Source organism: Macaca mulatta, chromosome 3 (assembly GCF_049350105.2).
Source record: "Macaca mulatta isolate MMU2019108-1 chromosome 3, T2T-MMU8v2.0, whole genome shotgun sequence".
NCBI lineage: Eukaryota > Metazoa > Chordata > Mammalia > Primates > Cercopithecidae > Macaca > Macaca mulatta.
The window spans coordinates 46,172,334-46,186,794 of record NC_133408.1 but is presented as its reverse complement, the minus strand read 5'-3'; the positions used below and the strand labels follow the sequence as shown (position 1 = coordinate 46,186,794).

Here is a 14,461-nt window from a genome sequence, read left to right as displayed (position 1 = left end):
CTTTATTAAGAATAATTTTGTAACGACAGAGAAAACTTATCAGTAGGAGGGGAGGTGGTTGAACACTAAGGAAACGGTTCCCATCGTCCTAATGAGAGATGGTGGTGTCCAGTGGGCCCTGAACTGTCACCCGCAGTGAGAGAGCAGATGCTCAGGGGCAAAGGAAGGAGGGAGTAGAGGACTCCTGGCTTGTGCCCTTCCCCTGACCAATTCACATGGACCTGCCACAGCCAATATCTCATCTGTCTCTGTATTTTTAGCACCTGACCCAGTGCCTGGCACTGAAACGCTTGCCCTGAAGTCTTTATTTCTTCCTAGAGATCAGAAGCAGGTTTGTGCTGGAGATTTCCAATTCATCTCAGTGTGTGTGAACACCTCCTGGCTTTGGAGCCCCCACTCAGAAAACCCACAGCTGCCCCCCAGCCACAGACGTGAGCCGAGTCTTCCTACCTCAATGCACTGCTTGATCCAGAAGTGGTTCCCCATGGCTTCCCAGTTCTGCGAACAGGTCACATATAGCAGGCGCTCATAGACACGACGTTTCATGGAGTTGTCAAAAACCTCGAAAAACTTTGCCCTGATGAGTGGCTGCGCACAGCGCAGCCCAGAGAGAAAGGCAGGCTCAAGTTTCGCCGTCAGCTCGCTGCCAGAGAGCGTCTCATCCCTGTAACACCAAGTCAGAGAGAAACAAGACGATGGACTCCCCAAGCCATATGCAAACAAGCAGAAACAGGTGGATGCGGATGTGAACTTGCTGAAATGCCACTAGGAAAACCAAGGGTATCTTATAAATCATGGCAGGCTCATGCAGCATTACAACAAAAGGTCCTTTAATGACACCAAAGTAGGTCACACAATTTAGTATTTAAATGAATATTTTAAACTTAGGTATGAGTAAAAGATTAAACTCATGGCTGGCTCGCCGGGAGCACATTAAGGACCAATACATGTAATACTTGATTAATTGCTGTAATTACCTGTAGACATAGTTAACAAGATCTAAAAACTGGGCATTTAATTCAAGGTCTTCCGGAAAGCGTTTCTCTATGTAGGTCATCATCTTCACAAGCAAAATGGACTTCTCCCGGAGTGTAGGTGTCTGTATGAAATTTGAGAAAAGACGCAGTTAAAAGTATTTCAACCATCTGCTTTAGTATTTTTTAAGCTCCTACAATTTTGTCAAGCACAATAAAACAAGGTCATTCCTAAACAGTAAGGCAAAGATGGCTTTATCTTTGGATGCTTAAAATCAAGACATGCCAATACAATTTTCATAGGGGCTACAGCTCATTTTAGAAAGAACGCAACTATAAATTATAAAACAAATCAGAAGTTTGCAAGTATCTCACTAAGTGAAATGATAGTCTCTATTATTACTTTTAGTATTATTTGTCTTATCTTTATTGCCATAAAAAGGTAACAAGGTTCATTTAACTTTTTTTTTTTTCCTAAGTCTCTCGCCGTGATGCCCAGGCTGGAGTGCAGTGGTGTGATCTTGGCTCACTGCAATCTTTGCCTCCTGGATTCAAGCGATTCTCCTGCCTCAGCCTCCTGAGCAGCTGGGATTACAGGCATGTGCCACCACATCTGGCTAATTTTTATATTCTTAGTAGAGACGAGGTTTCACCATGTTGGCCAGTCTGGTCTCAAACTCCTGACCTCAAGTGATCTACCTGCCTCGGCCTCCCAAAGTGCTGGGATGAGAGAAGCGAGCCTTCATTTAACATTTTGAGAGGAGCAAAGCCACATTAAGATGAGCAACTCAGTTTCTATTTAACATCTGTTAATTGCACTGAAAAAATCCTTTTTTTTTTGGAAAGGAGTCTCGCTCTGTTGCCCAGGCTGGAGTACAGTGGCGTGATCTCGGCTCACTGCAAGGTCCACCTCCCAGGTTCACGCCATTCTCCTGCCTTAGCCTCCCGAGTAACTGGGACTACAGGTGCCCACCACCACACCTGGCTAATTTTTTGTATTTTTAGTAGAGACGGGGTTTCACCGTGTTAGCCAGGATGGTCTCGATCTCCTGCGTGATCCGCCTGCCTCGGCCTCCCAAAGTGCTGGGATTACAGGCAAAAATCCATCTTAATCAAGAAAAGATGCTGTGAGTGCAATTACAGCAGACAAGAATGTTTTGCTTCAAGTTTCAGAAAGACCAAGAAGTTGAGGCTTGAATTTTCTTTTATTGAAAGGAAGATCACATGGCACACCGTCCCCGCTCACCTGATTGGCTGCCATAGGGGAGTTATTCTTGACCCATTCTTCCACGATTTTGACCACAGCCCGGAGGATTTTGGCATCTGGTGATTTTTCGATGAGGGATGTCAGGATGGCCTGGATGAAGTTCTTCCGCATCTCCATGCTCATCACTGCCAGGCGCGTCTTCACCAGCTCCAGACTCAGCATCACCAGCTCGCTTGTACCTGCTCGCCCCAAGAAAGAACAAACCCAGGGGTCTCTACACATTGATTTAAACAGGTAGCCACTCAGCCTCGCCTGGCATGCTGGGTTCTGCCCATTTTCCCCCTCAATGTTTTCTCCTGCAACTAGAGCTCTGGGATTTGAAGCACTCATACGTTCTTATGTGCATCTTGAAAGTGTAGCCCTCTCCACAGGGAGAGGGATGAGGGAACTGACGGACCAGTGCAGGCGGCCCCGGCCTCTCCACACCCAGCTCTGAAGTCCTAATCATGGCCCCTGTACTCTGAGGTGCACCCAGAAGCCATGCCCACCACAGCCCCTGCCAGGCAGCCCCATACCTCCACATAGCATCCAGATTCCAGGAGCCCACTGCTCAGCTCTGGAACCTGTGACTTAACTCTTCAGAAACAGCAACTCTGATTAAGCAATCTCTGTTTCATAGTAAGCACTGGTAACTCTCAGTGGTGAATGCAGCATATAAAAGGCCAACTATTTTTAAATTTCTGCGTTCTTACATTCGCAGATTTTAAAACTACGTAGGGGTGTGTGTGTGCGCACGCGCGGGTGAGAGAGAGCGAGAGAGTCTCAATCTTTTGCACTGACTGAGTGCAGTGGCTATTCACAGGCGTGATCACAGCTCACAGCAGCCTCTAACTCTGGGCCTCAAGCAATCCTCTCGCCTCAGCCCGCTGAGGAGCTGGGACCACATGTGTGCCACCACACCCAGCTTAATAACAGTCAATTTTTAACAATGAGTTGTTTTTTAAACTCCTACATTGAAGAGCAAATGGTAACAAATTACAACCAAACAACAGGACTTGGTGAATGCACATTCCCTTTAGAGTTCAGTCCTAGCCTGCACAACAGAGTCTGTTCTCTGTTCATCAGAGTCTGAGGAAAGGCCCCCAGTGGCCAGCACATCACCTGAGGTGGCTTCGGTGCTTCCCGACGCTGCCTGAGGGTTTAAATGCTCCCGGACCATCTTCTGCAGGGAGCGCATAAAGACGGAGATCAGCCGGTCTATGTAGCTGGGGTTGTTGCTGCAGGCAGACTTGAGGATCATAAGGGTCCCTAAAATGTAGAAATTGCCAGGTGTTTTACAGAACAGTAACCACCACGAAAAATGGAGTGAAAGCAACGCATTATTTAAAACAACGTATTCTAACAAAGGCATAGTTAATCCCAGTGTCAACACTGTGAGCTTTTACATGGCTCATGCTACATTCTGAATGAAACATTGTATTTTCACTCCTAATAATCAACTAGTTCAAATCACCATGAATGAGAACTGATTTTTGTGCTTCAGCAGAAACAACATTCTTACCTTGAGTTCTGGATTTTATTTTTGGGTTATGGCAAATTACCCTAAGTTTTTAGTCCTATAATAGGTTTGAGAAAAATAAGAAAAAGAGGAAGAAAACCTTTTTCAAAAAATCTAGCCATCTAGAGGACATGTCAACTATCTTCGAATTCAATTTGCACTTCATTCTGAAAAACGGCCTAAGATCAATAAAAATCAGCAAAGCCAATACTAGAACAGAAACACCGAGTGTATGGAAGAATTATCTTTCATAATCGGCATTGTGACAATCACCTTGATTTTGACCTATGCATTAAACTTTTTTTTTTTTGATGTCAAGTCTCACTCTGTGGCCCCAGCTGGAGTGTAGTAATCTCGGCTCACTGCAACTTCTGCCTCTGGGGTTCAAGCACTTCTCCTGCCTCAGCCTCCCGAGTAGGTGGGATTACAGGCGCCTGCCACCATGTCTGGCTAATTTTTGTATTTTTAGTAGAGACGGGGTTTCACCATGTTGGCCAGGCTGGTCTCAAACTCCTGAGCTCAAGTAATCCTCAGCCTCCCAATGTGCTGGGATTAATAGGCGTGAGCTACTGCACCCGGCCCTACTCATTAAACTTTAAATCTGTATTCATGGATCAACCAAAGAGTGTTTGCCAGTTACGAGGTGATTTCAGGCTAGCTTTGTTAAAAGACCAATTCTTAACCAGAGCAGTCAACATACGACCAGCCTGGTTGTAACCCAGGCAACCCATGACAGTTGATGACAGTGACGGAAACGGGGTATACCCTGTGGTTCCCGAGTGCCGTGCTTTCCTCTATGGAGCAGATGGCGGAGACTACACCCCAGATCCAGCACGGTGACGACGGTGTGGTCAACTCCCCAGGCCCACCTTACCCTGAGGCTGCCCCTGGCCTTTGATACCCCACAGAGGAGGGAGGGAGGGCCCATGAGGTCAGCCCTTCTCAATGAGAGTCCTCCAGAGAATGAGCAGCGGAAGAAGATATTTGTGCTGCCCTGGGATGGAAGTTGGGATCTTCTGCAGGGTGACCCTACTTAGAAAAAGACCTGGAAGCACTCCTCACTCTCCGCACCTGGCTGCTGCCTGAAGAGAGAGAGCAAGCTAAGGGAGCAAGGGACACCATTTTAACCAAATTCCCTTAGCTTCTGGCAAGTTTGGAGCAAGGAACTCATCCAAATACATTCAGTTGGCAAATGCAGACTAGCGTTTGCCTAACAAGGGCTATCTATATAGGTATTTGTATACATGTGTATAGAACATGATCATCACTCTAAAATACTGGAACTGATTGCTATTGGGAAGAGAGCCTGACAGGTGACTTCTACTTAGTATTCCTTCATTTGTATTTTCAAAATTTCACCCAATGAATATGTAATTAAAGGAGAAAATAAATTTTGAGGCACTAACCCGAAGTCTAGGATCAAAGACATGTGTCTGCCACAAAGCTGAGGGCACATCTATAAATCTGACTCCTGCGTACCTGGGGCCAGAGTGACCCAGCTGCCCTGATCACCTAAGGAGGGAGGCAGTTTCTGTCTCACCTGGGCCAGCCAGAGCCTAAGCAATGAGATGGGACAAGTTCTCATCTTGTGAGTGGTTGACTCACAGGCGGGCTGGTGGTGAAAGGCAGAGTCCACACATTCTCATGTAGCTCTTGCGGTGCCTGTTTAGTGTGACACTGGGGTGACACCAGGGTGGCAAGTCACACACACCCTGGCAACATCCCTCACACCAAAGCCTGTGCTGGAGGCTGAGGAGGGAGCATAGAGCAAGCATCGGCGAAGAGGGGTGGTCTACAGGAGACGGCAGCCTTGAGGGCCCCAGGCAACAGACACCTGAACAATGCAGCGGCTCAAAGCTCTGCCCAACAACCAGAGCCCCTTCCCAAAAGGGAAGCACATCCAGTGTGCAGGGACAGATGCCAAACTGAGCCATCACGAACACCAGGACAGACACGCACACTCACCAAAGAGCTGGGAGGGATTGGCGTTGGTGGCCTTCTCGTAGTTGGTGAGCCCTTCATAGATGACCTTTCCAACAGCTGCGTAGAGGCACTCCAGCTCTTCATACTTGGAGGCCACACTGGAAGTACCTACGGGGTGGGGACCCAGGCACTGTGGTTAGGGCTCGTGGGCCCACCAGTGCTGATGTCAGGGACTGAGTGCTGGCTGCTTGGGTATCAGGAGGGATTGGCACAGGGACTTCTCTCCCTGCAGGAGGGTATGGGCCTCACCTCTAGGCTGGTTCCCATTCTACACAACTATGTGCAGAATACTCAAAAAACCTAACAGAATCTCCTTGAAATATACTTATTTATAACATGCTAAAATTTGATCCTGCCAAATGTTCAACATTTGAATACTTTAATATTTTAAATTGACTTCTCTTTAGTAGCTTAAAAAAATAATGTTCAATTGATGAAGAACTGAATTTCCAAAGCAGACAAAATTCAATGACAGTTGCCATTCTATGTTTTTTTTGAGACAGAGTTTTGCTCTTGTTGACCAGGCTGGATTGCAATGGCGTGATCTCAGCCCACTACAACCTCCACCTCCTGGGTTCAAGTGATTCTCCTGCCTCAGCCTCCTGAGTAGCTGGGATTACAGGTGTGCACCACCATACCAGGCTAAATTTGTATTTTTAGTAGAGACGGGGCTTCTCCACATCGATCAGGCTGGTCTCGAACTCCTGACCTCAGGTGATCCGCCCACCTTGGCCTCCCAAAGTGCTGGGATTACAGGTGTGAGCCACCGCGCCCGGCCCATTCTATGTCTCCACGTCAAGTAGAAAGGAAAGTAAAAACAAAGCGCTCGACACAGTAACTGGAGGATGAGTGCTCTCACAGCAAGCGCGCCCACTGACCACTCTGAAAGAAAAGCACCGGTGGGAAGGCCACATACTCGGCTCCGTTGGGAAAATGCTCATGAGGCGTGAGAGAAGGCTGTGGACGGCTCGCAACACCTTGGTGTTTCCACAGGTCATGCAGGCGGCGATTCCACGCTGCAGGGGTTTAAAGCTACTGAGGATGGCTGGGGACTGCAGGACAGTTAGCAGGAAGCTCAGCACTTCTAGTCCCGTGCAGATATTCCCATAGTTCACTTGGTTTGGCTGCTCCTGGAATGGAGAACACAGGCCACTCACAGAGGAAACGAACACTCAACGACAACAAATTCTAGAAACAAGATCCGGCGAAATCTAGCACTGGATTAATTATTTGGAGACTAAGTAAAAAAAACCACTAGAGAATGACAACCGGATTTCACAAGTATGATTACTTTATAAAATCACTTTAAATATGTACTCAAACTCTTTTAAAAAGACTCATTAAAATATTAATATTCGATAATAAACAATATTAACATCTTGAAATCGATAAAATTCTAAAAAAGTTCCTGCAATGAATTTTGCTTTTCTCTTCCCATTTTCTTAAGATATAAAAATACAAATATCCTTCCAGGCTGGGCTCAGTGGCTCACGCCTGTAATCCCAGCAGTTTGGGAGGCTGAAGTGGATGGATCACTTGAGGCCAGCCTGGTCAACATGGCAAAACCCTGTCTCTACTAAAAACATACGCACACACAAAAAAAAGCCAGGCATGGTGGCACATGCCTGTAGTCTCAGCTACTTAGGAGGCTGAGGCATGAGAATCGCTTGAGACCAGGAGGAGGAGGTTGCAGTGAGCCGAGATTGTGCCACTGCTCTCTAGCCTGGTCGACAGAGTGAGACTGTCTCAAAAAAATGAAACAAAAACAAAAAACAAACATCTTTCCAAAGAGAAGCATCTTTCAAACTACATATCATGGAATCAACTAACAGATGATGGCAGCACTAAAAACTAATAAAAACAAACCAAAGAAACTGGATAAAACAGAAGACACAGTTCATGGTTCATAGCAGAGGTCAAATAGAAGCAACATGGTCTCCGTAGTCCAGAATAACAAGTGCTTGCAATAGGTTTTATAACCTCAGTAGTAAAGGTTTCCAAATCCTAACAAGAGCTAGAAAAACAAATCTGGATAAGGCAAGAAAATAGCTTTTGTTGCCACCAGAAAAGTACAGGATCAAGGTTTTTATAAGCAAAAAAACAGCGACCAAAATAAAATAATAAGCATTTTGGGACTAGCTCCTAATAACAAATTATAGCTCTATCATTAAAATCTGTTTTAAAAATCCAAAGCTCATCCTAAAGGTTGTTGCAACAGTCAGCTGAAAATGCTTATCCCAAGCCAAATGGTAGGTAAGTTTTAGGAACGAGTCCACAAAATGCAAGACAACTGTATTAAGGTTAAACACTCCTACGTGTAGTTGGGGCCAGCATGAGAGCTCAAGTTCCGAAGCCATAGTCTTTCTTTCTTTTTTTTTTTTTTTTTTAAGAGACCAGGTCTTGCTTGTTCTGTCTCCCAAGCTGTATTGCAGTGACACCAATCACAGCTCACTGCAGCCTCAACCTCCCAGCTTCAGCCAACCCTCCTGCTTTAGCCTCTTCTGAGTAGCTGGGACTACAAGCTCACACCATCATGCCCAGCTAATTTTCTCTCTTCTCTTTTGTGGAGTTGGGATCTCACTATGCTGCTCAGACTGGTCTCGAACTTCTCAAGCCTCAAGAGCAAAGCCATCATCTATTAGTCAAACTCTCTCCCTGGTATCAGCAGGGGAGGGCAACAAGGGAGAGGCCATGACTGGCAAAAGGGACAGGAGATTTGGGGCTTAGGGGTCAGGCTCAGAGTGATCCACAAACGTCCAGTCCCTGCCCAGGTGACAGTATCCGCTAGTGGCCTTGGTGGCCCTGCCCTGGCCCTTCACACACTAGAACTCACCACAGTCATCAGCAGCTTGTCGAACCACTGCAGCTTGAGTTCAGACTTGGGCCACATGTCTGGCCGCAATGCGGTCTTCAGAAGGTTCACACACCGGCGAGAGAGCACCTCCCCAGGGGACCCCGCCGTGTTGGTGTTGTCATTAACCTAGGAATTCATCCTAGTTACAAGCTGGTATTTCACTGCATCCGAGTTTACAGTCATTCCAGTGACAGCATGTTTCAACTGTGCCTGGGCCCTTGCACCTGGCTGTCTCAGATCTTCACCTCATAGCCACCCCTCTTCCGTCTGACCTCCACACAGTTGGACACCTTCCCCAACCAGCCTGACTCGTGACCCCTCACGGCCCCCTCCTCTGCACCGCATCTGTGGTGGCCTGCAATGGCTTGTGGGCCCTGCTGGCTCCCCATAGGACCTCCCTGCACATTGCAGGGAGGCAAGGAATTATCTATTGGTTAGGTACTTAGCAGATCCTTTTCAGTACTTGGAGATTCTCAACAGAACTCTAAGATATACTATTTTGTTTAACAGGAATAAGAACTTAAAATTTAGGAAAATTTCATTTACAATGGTTTTTCGAAATATAAAGTTTCAGAAATGAATTTCCAAAAATTCTATGAAGATACAGATTGATATGAATGATAAATAAACCCAAGTTATTAAAGCACTGAAACTGCTAAATGTCCATTCTTTCTGTAGGTTGGATCATCTCATCCTTTACTGAACTGTGTACCACTCCCATCTTAAGGATGCAAAAAGAACACCTGGAAGTTAAACGATCAGCCGAGATCACGGTCTACCATATTCCACCAATGCTAACATGCCGTCAATTAGAAGGCACAGCATTATTTTATTACCACTGAAAGAGGAAAGGCTTTTTAAAAAAATCGTATCAGGCTGGGCACGGTGGCTCATGCCCGCAATCCCAGCACTTTGGGAGGCCAAGGTGGGCGGATCACTTGAGGTCAGGAGTTCGAGACCAGCCTGGCCAACGTGGTGAAACCCCATCTCTACCAAAAATACAAAAATTAGCTGGGCGTGGTGGCGGGTGCCTGTAATCCCAGCAACCCAGGAGGCTGAGGGACGAGAATCGCTTGAACCTGAGTCGAAGTTGCAGTGAGCCAAGATCGCACCACTGCACTCCAGCCTGGGCAACAAAGCGAGACTCCAATTCAAAAAAAAAAAAAAAATATATATATATATATATATATATATACACATCTCAATTATAAGACATAGGTAGATTTAGGAAACGTTAACCTGCCACAAAATCAAGTGCATGTGGTATGAAAATGACAGAACCAGCTCGCAGACCTTGGTTTGTCTGTATCTTTTTTGACGAAACGGTCACAGATAACCTCCTGGGGTATTAGTCAGTAGCCTCCAGTCTGCAGAAGCCCTAACACAAGGCACTCGGATCCTATACCTGACAGGCCACGCGGATGAGGAAGTTCACCACAGTGTCTGTGTGCTGCTTGTCAATGGGCTTGGCGAGGAGAGAGTCCGCTCCAGGTAGTGACTGGCTCCTCCCAAATACCTGGAAAAGGACCTCCTTTCAGGCAGGAAGATAAGCGCAACATGAATTTCCAACCCAGGCTTGACTTTTCACCCAGCTAATGGGTATGCGATACCTCCCGGGGACAGAGGCAGATCTGGACGCTCGGGATACCAAAGACAGATGTGGTCTCTGCCCTGGTGAAGTTGACACAGCCAGCAGGAGGGCAGATGGCTAGTCAACAGAGCAGCCATGCAAAATAGTGGCTCATGTGATGGGGAACAAAAGTGCCAAGGCCCAGGATAACATCAAGGGAGGTCTTTAGGTTGAGACAAAGGCGGCCATGAAAAAAAAGAAGAGAGACGGCTCCCAGTGGAGAGAAAAGGCCAGGGTACACATCCTGAGTGAGCACAGGGCCAGAACCAGGGGTGCGTTTAGAGCAGAGGGATAGCCCGCGTGGCCGAGCACCGAGATGGTGCTGGGGGCCAAGAGCCATCGGCAGGGCCTGGTCACCCAGGCCTGGAGTGCCAAGGTCAAGGGGAGGGCTTGAGCAGGGGGAACGGCAACCTGACTTGTTTCAACTTTTTATTTCCAAAGGATTATAAGATCCACAAGAGATTTTTACAAAAACACTACGGAGGTCTCATGTACCCTTCACCCAGCTTCCCGATTCAAGTTGCGAAAGGAAACTTTTGTAGAAGTCTAACTGCTTTGTGAAAAATCAAGAGGGAATAAAAGTGGAGGTGGAGAGAGGAACAGGGAAAGAAAGAACAGGGAGGCAGTTGAGCAGCTCCCATCTGTCACCCTGCAAGGGGTGACAGAGGCTGGGACCACGGTGTGGAGGCAGGGATGGGTTATTTGCGGCAGAGTCAGTGAGACTTGCTCCGGACCGGATGTGTGGAGAGAGGCCAATGGACAAAGTGCAGACAGTGCCAGGTTTCTAACAGGAGCCGAGGGCAGATGTGGGTGCCACACAAGATGTGGGATGGTGAGGGTGGGAGAAGAGCTCAGCCTCAGGCCTACGAAGCCGGAAGTGGGGCAGCCAGGCCTGTGTCCACAAGCCAGCAGGTCCATGACACCAGCTGAGGTCAGACTCAGGGCTCCTAGGGCCACCATTCCACAAGGGGCAATACCCAGGACCCTCTTGGTGGCTGCCTCGTGAAACAGAACACATGTCCTTTTCAGAAACTGATCTCAGCACAGGCACATGTTCTTAATCAACTCCTTACTTCAAAGAGTTTCTCTAGATGCCTTTCTGCAAGTAATCAACCATCATCGACAGAACTTTAATGGTATGAACTGAACGCAGAGGCAAGCATGTCTGGTAACCTGGGAACCCCTGGCATGAGTGACATGTCCTGGAGTTTCAATCTGGTAAGCATAGCTGTTCCCAGCTGCCTCTCCTAAATGCAGCTGGGCACCGAGCTCACATTCTAAATGTAGGGAATAAACGAACCAACTCCCAGCAGACTGCGCAGCACCCATACAGAGGCACACGTGATCTTACTGCACTGATAGCTCCGGTGGCCGTTCTAAAGCGTTTCACTTCCTGGGCAGAATCCACGGACAGGCCTCTCTTAATGGAGGATGAGACAGAATTGACTCCTTCTCCACTGGAATTTGGGTCCATATCTGAATCCGGCTTAAAAACACACAGGCACTTGGCTTTACTGATTGACTTCTAGGGAGAAGTCAAAGGAAGACGATCGGGGCACCCCCAAGGCTGACACCCCTACCTGCTGGTCCTTGATCCTCTGCAGCTCCCACTTGATGACAACTTCAGACAGGTCCACGGCCAGCCGCCTCTGCTCGATGGTGACACTGGGCGTGAAGCCCAGCCTCTGCATGGCGCTCACCATGTGCTGCACCAAGTGGTGCCGTACCGGGTAGTACACCTGCGGGCGCAGGGCCAGCATCACGCCGGGAACATGGGACCTTGGTCCCAGAGCGCATGCACGTGTGTGCACGTGCACACACACCCCCCCGTGACGTGCCTCTCAGCCCCAACATACACACACAACCCAACCTGATGCTCAAGAATTCGGAATCCTAACCTTACCGAGGAAATTCTCACTGCCTTACGTATGAGTGTTTATCACCCTCCCCCGCCCCAATCACATCTCATTACAATAGTATTCTTCAGTCTTGAAAAATCAAATTCTCTTCAGACAGGAAGCTGAGTCTAATCACATGTATCAAACTTCAGACTTGACAGTGTAAAAGTTTAAGACATACCAAAAAGCAAAGTTCCTCTAAGAGGTGGCTATAAAAGAATTTGCTTTCAACTCAATCCTTTCTCTTCTACCCCAAATCTACAAGAAACATTTACATATAAATAAATCCCACAAAAGGGGTGATTTGGTCATAGAGAAGGAGGTGCCAGCAGCATGAGTAACTTTCCAAGTCAGGTGACGGAAATCTGGAGTTAATGAGGACTATCTCCCACCTTAAGGTGCAAACTCAGCAGCATACAAGGGTTAACTAAGCACAGTATTTATGACAGAAATGTAGCCTTAGATGCAAAGATGCACACACCTGTGACATATTCTCTATATTACAGCAATTTCCATGCTGATAAAGCCATACACACATACACAAACTAATCACATAAACTAATCAATGAACCAGAAGTAACCTTACTAAAAGATGAACCACCTGATTATTGCAGAACAAGACAAGGTGAAGGTTCAGAGCGAATGCCTGAAGATGCATGCCCCGCAGCCCACTGTCCCTCCTACACACCTTGAAGTGTTGCACTATCAGGTGCAGAATGTGGACCAGCTGTGGGACGGTGTGCCCCTCCTCTACGATGATCTTCCGGGTCCAGTGGGTCAGCATCTGGTGCCCGTCCTCCATCCTGGCCGGCACCGCCGGGGTCAGAATGGCCATCGCCTGTCTGACGATCGCTCGAGCTTCCATTGCATGAGCCTTGAGGAGACTATGAAAAACCTAAAACAGGGAAGAGACGCTTATAGAGGATGAGAAGGCAGGCTTTAAAAAACAAGAAGACAAACAATCCCTTGGTATCGAGACATGATACTTTTCCAAAACAATTTTCTAAAAATTTCTTAGGAGTTTCTTATTAGGAAACAACTTAGTTGCTTTCTGTTTCGTTAAGACCAGAATACATTTCGTTAATACCAATGAATACATTCGTTCTAGTATTTAAAATGCACCTACTATGCGCCCGTGCTGAACTAGGCCAGGGTATGCAGACAGATAAGACCAAGTCCCTGCAGGGATCCCACGTCCCACCTAACCAGCAGCGAGTTAGGGAGGTACACGGCTCATCTCCCTCCGGCTGCGGGATGGGAAATAAAGTAAACAGGGCCAAAAGGAGAGGCGCTGAGAAGCAGCAGCTGTAGTCACTCAAGTTTGAGAGGTGAGGCCCTGATGTGAGGTCATGGGAAAGCAGAGAAGACCAGTCCTGAGGGTGGAGGTGACAGGGTGGGTGTTAGAAGCTGCAGAACCTGTTGGTGCCTGGGCACTGGGGAAGAGCAGAGAAGGTCACAGAGTTCTTGAGTGTTTACCTCTGAGACAACTGGAGGAGGGCAGTGCAGCCCCGAGGCTGGAGTTCTAGCTCAAGGGCTCATGGGAGGGGATGTGAGAGGCCACTGGCTTGATGGGGGTGCAGAGTTCAACAGAGGTTCACAAGAGAAAGATGTCAAGGGAAAGCCATCAAAGATGGTCTCACGGAAGAAAAGAACTATCAGTGATCAAATGCTGCAAGCTCGAGTGGAGTATTACATTTAATTCTCACACAGAGACATTAACCTGCCAAAGGGCACACACCGCGTGAGCGGAAGAAACAACACTCAAACCCGGGGTGCCCGACCTCAGAGTCCAGACCACCGAGGGACTCCAGGAAGAGGTGCTCAACACGAGCTGCACGGCAGCAAGCTCATGAGATACGGATCCAAAGGTACCTATTGTCTCTGGCTAAGAGAAGTGGGCTAGAGCCCCTGAATATTATAACATCTGCCATGGAATGTCAGAGTCAGAAGCTAAAATGCAACAGACAGAGAAGCTTGAGATGGAAAGGGTGGCCTTTCCTTTTAAAAGCAAAGTTGTCAAGGAATGAGAGAGCAGAGCAGGAATGGGGGAGGAAGGGAGAGCGTGGACAGTCACGGGAGGGAGGAACGAGAGAGCAGAGCAGGAACAGGGGAGGAAGGGAGAGCGTGGACAGTCATGGAAGGGAGGAACGAGAGGGCAGAGCAGGAATGGGGGAGGAAGGGAGAGCGTGGACAGTCACGGGAGGGCTCACAGCGTGGGGTGTTTTCCCCACAAATGGTAACGCACACATAACACGGAATGTACCATCTTACCTAGTTTTGGGTGCACAGCCCAGTGGCGCTTGGCACCTTCACACTGTGTGCAGCCACGAGCCCCACCATCTCCGGAACGTTTGCAT

At 47.8% G+C, this 14,461-nt stretch overlaps 1 protein-coding gene across 5 annotated transcripts in view; it reads right to left on the bottom strand.

The window, feature by feature from the left end:
• The window catches only part of TRRAP (transformation/transcription domain associated protein), a 135,698-nt gene that overhangs the window by 44,531 nt on the left and 76,706 nt on the right, over positions 1 to 14,461 (bottom strand). For all 5 annotated transcript variants that reach the window (XM_077996187.1, XM_077996189.1, XM_077996190.1 and 2 more), the window contains 11 exons: positions 12,793 to 12,999; positions 11,787 to 11,945; positions 11,558 to 11,692; positions 9,982 to 10,092; positions 8,556 to 8,702; positions 6,639 to 6,852; positions 5,705 to 5,830; positions 3,343 to 3,489; positions 2,221 to 2,420; positions 978 to 1,099; positions 451 to 664 (listed from right to left, as the gene is read on the bottom strand). In XM_077996187.1, coding sequence (XP_077852313.1) covers positions 451 to 664; positions 978 to 1,099; positions 2,221 to 2,420; positions 3,343 to 3,489; positions 5,705 to 5,830; positions 6,639 to 6,852; positions 8,556 to 8,702; positions 9,982 to 10,092; positions 11,558 to 11,692; positions 11,787 to 11,945; positions 12,793 to 12,999 — 1,782 coding nt within the window. The remainder of the gene's footprint in view (positions 1 to 450; positions 665 to 977; positions 1,100 to 2,220; positions 2,421 to 3,342; positions 3,490 to 5,704; positions 5,831 to 6,638; positions 6,853 to 8,555; positions 8,703 to 9,981; positions 10,093 to 11,557; positions 11,693 to 11,786; positions 11,946 to 12,792; positions 13,000 to 14,461) is intronic.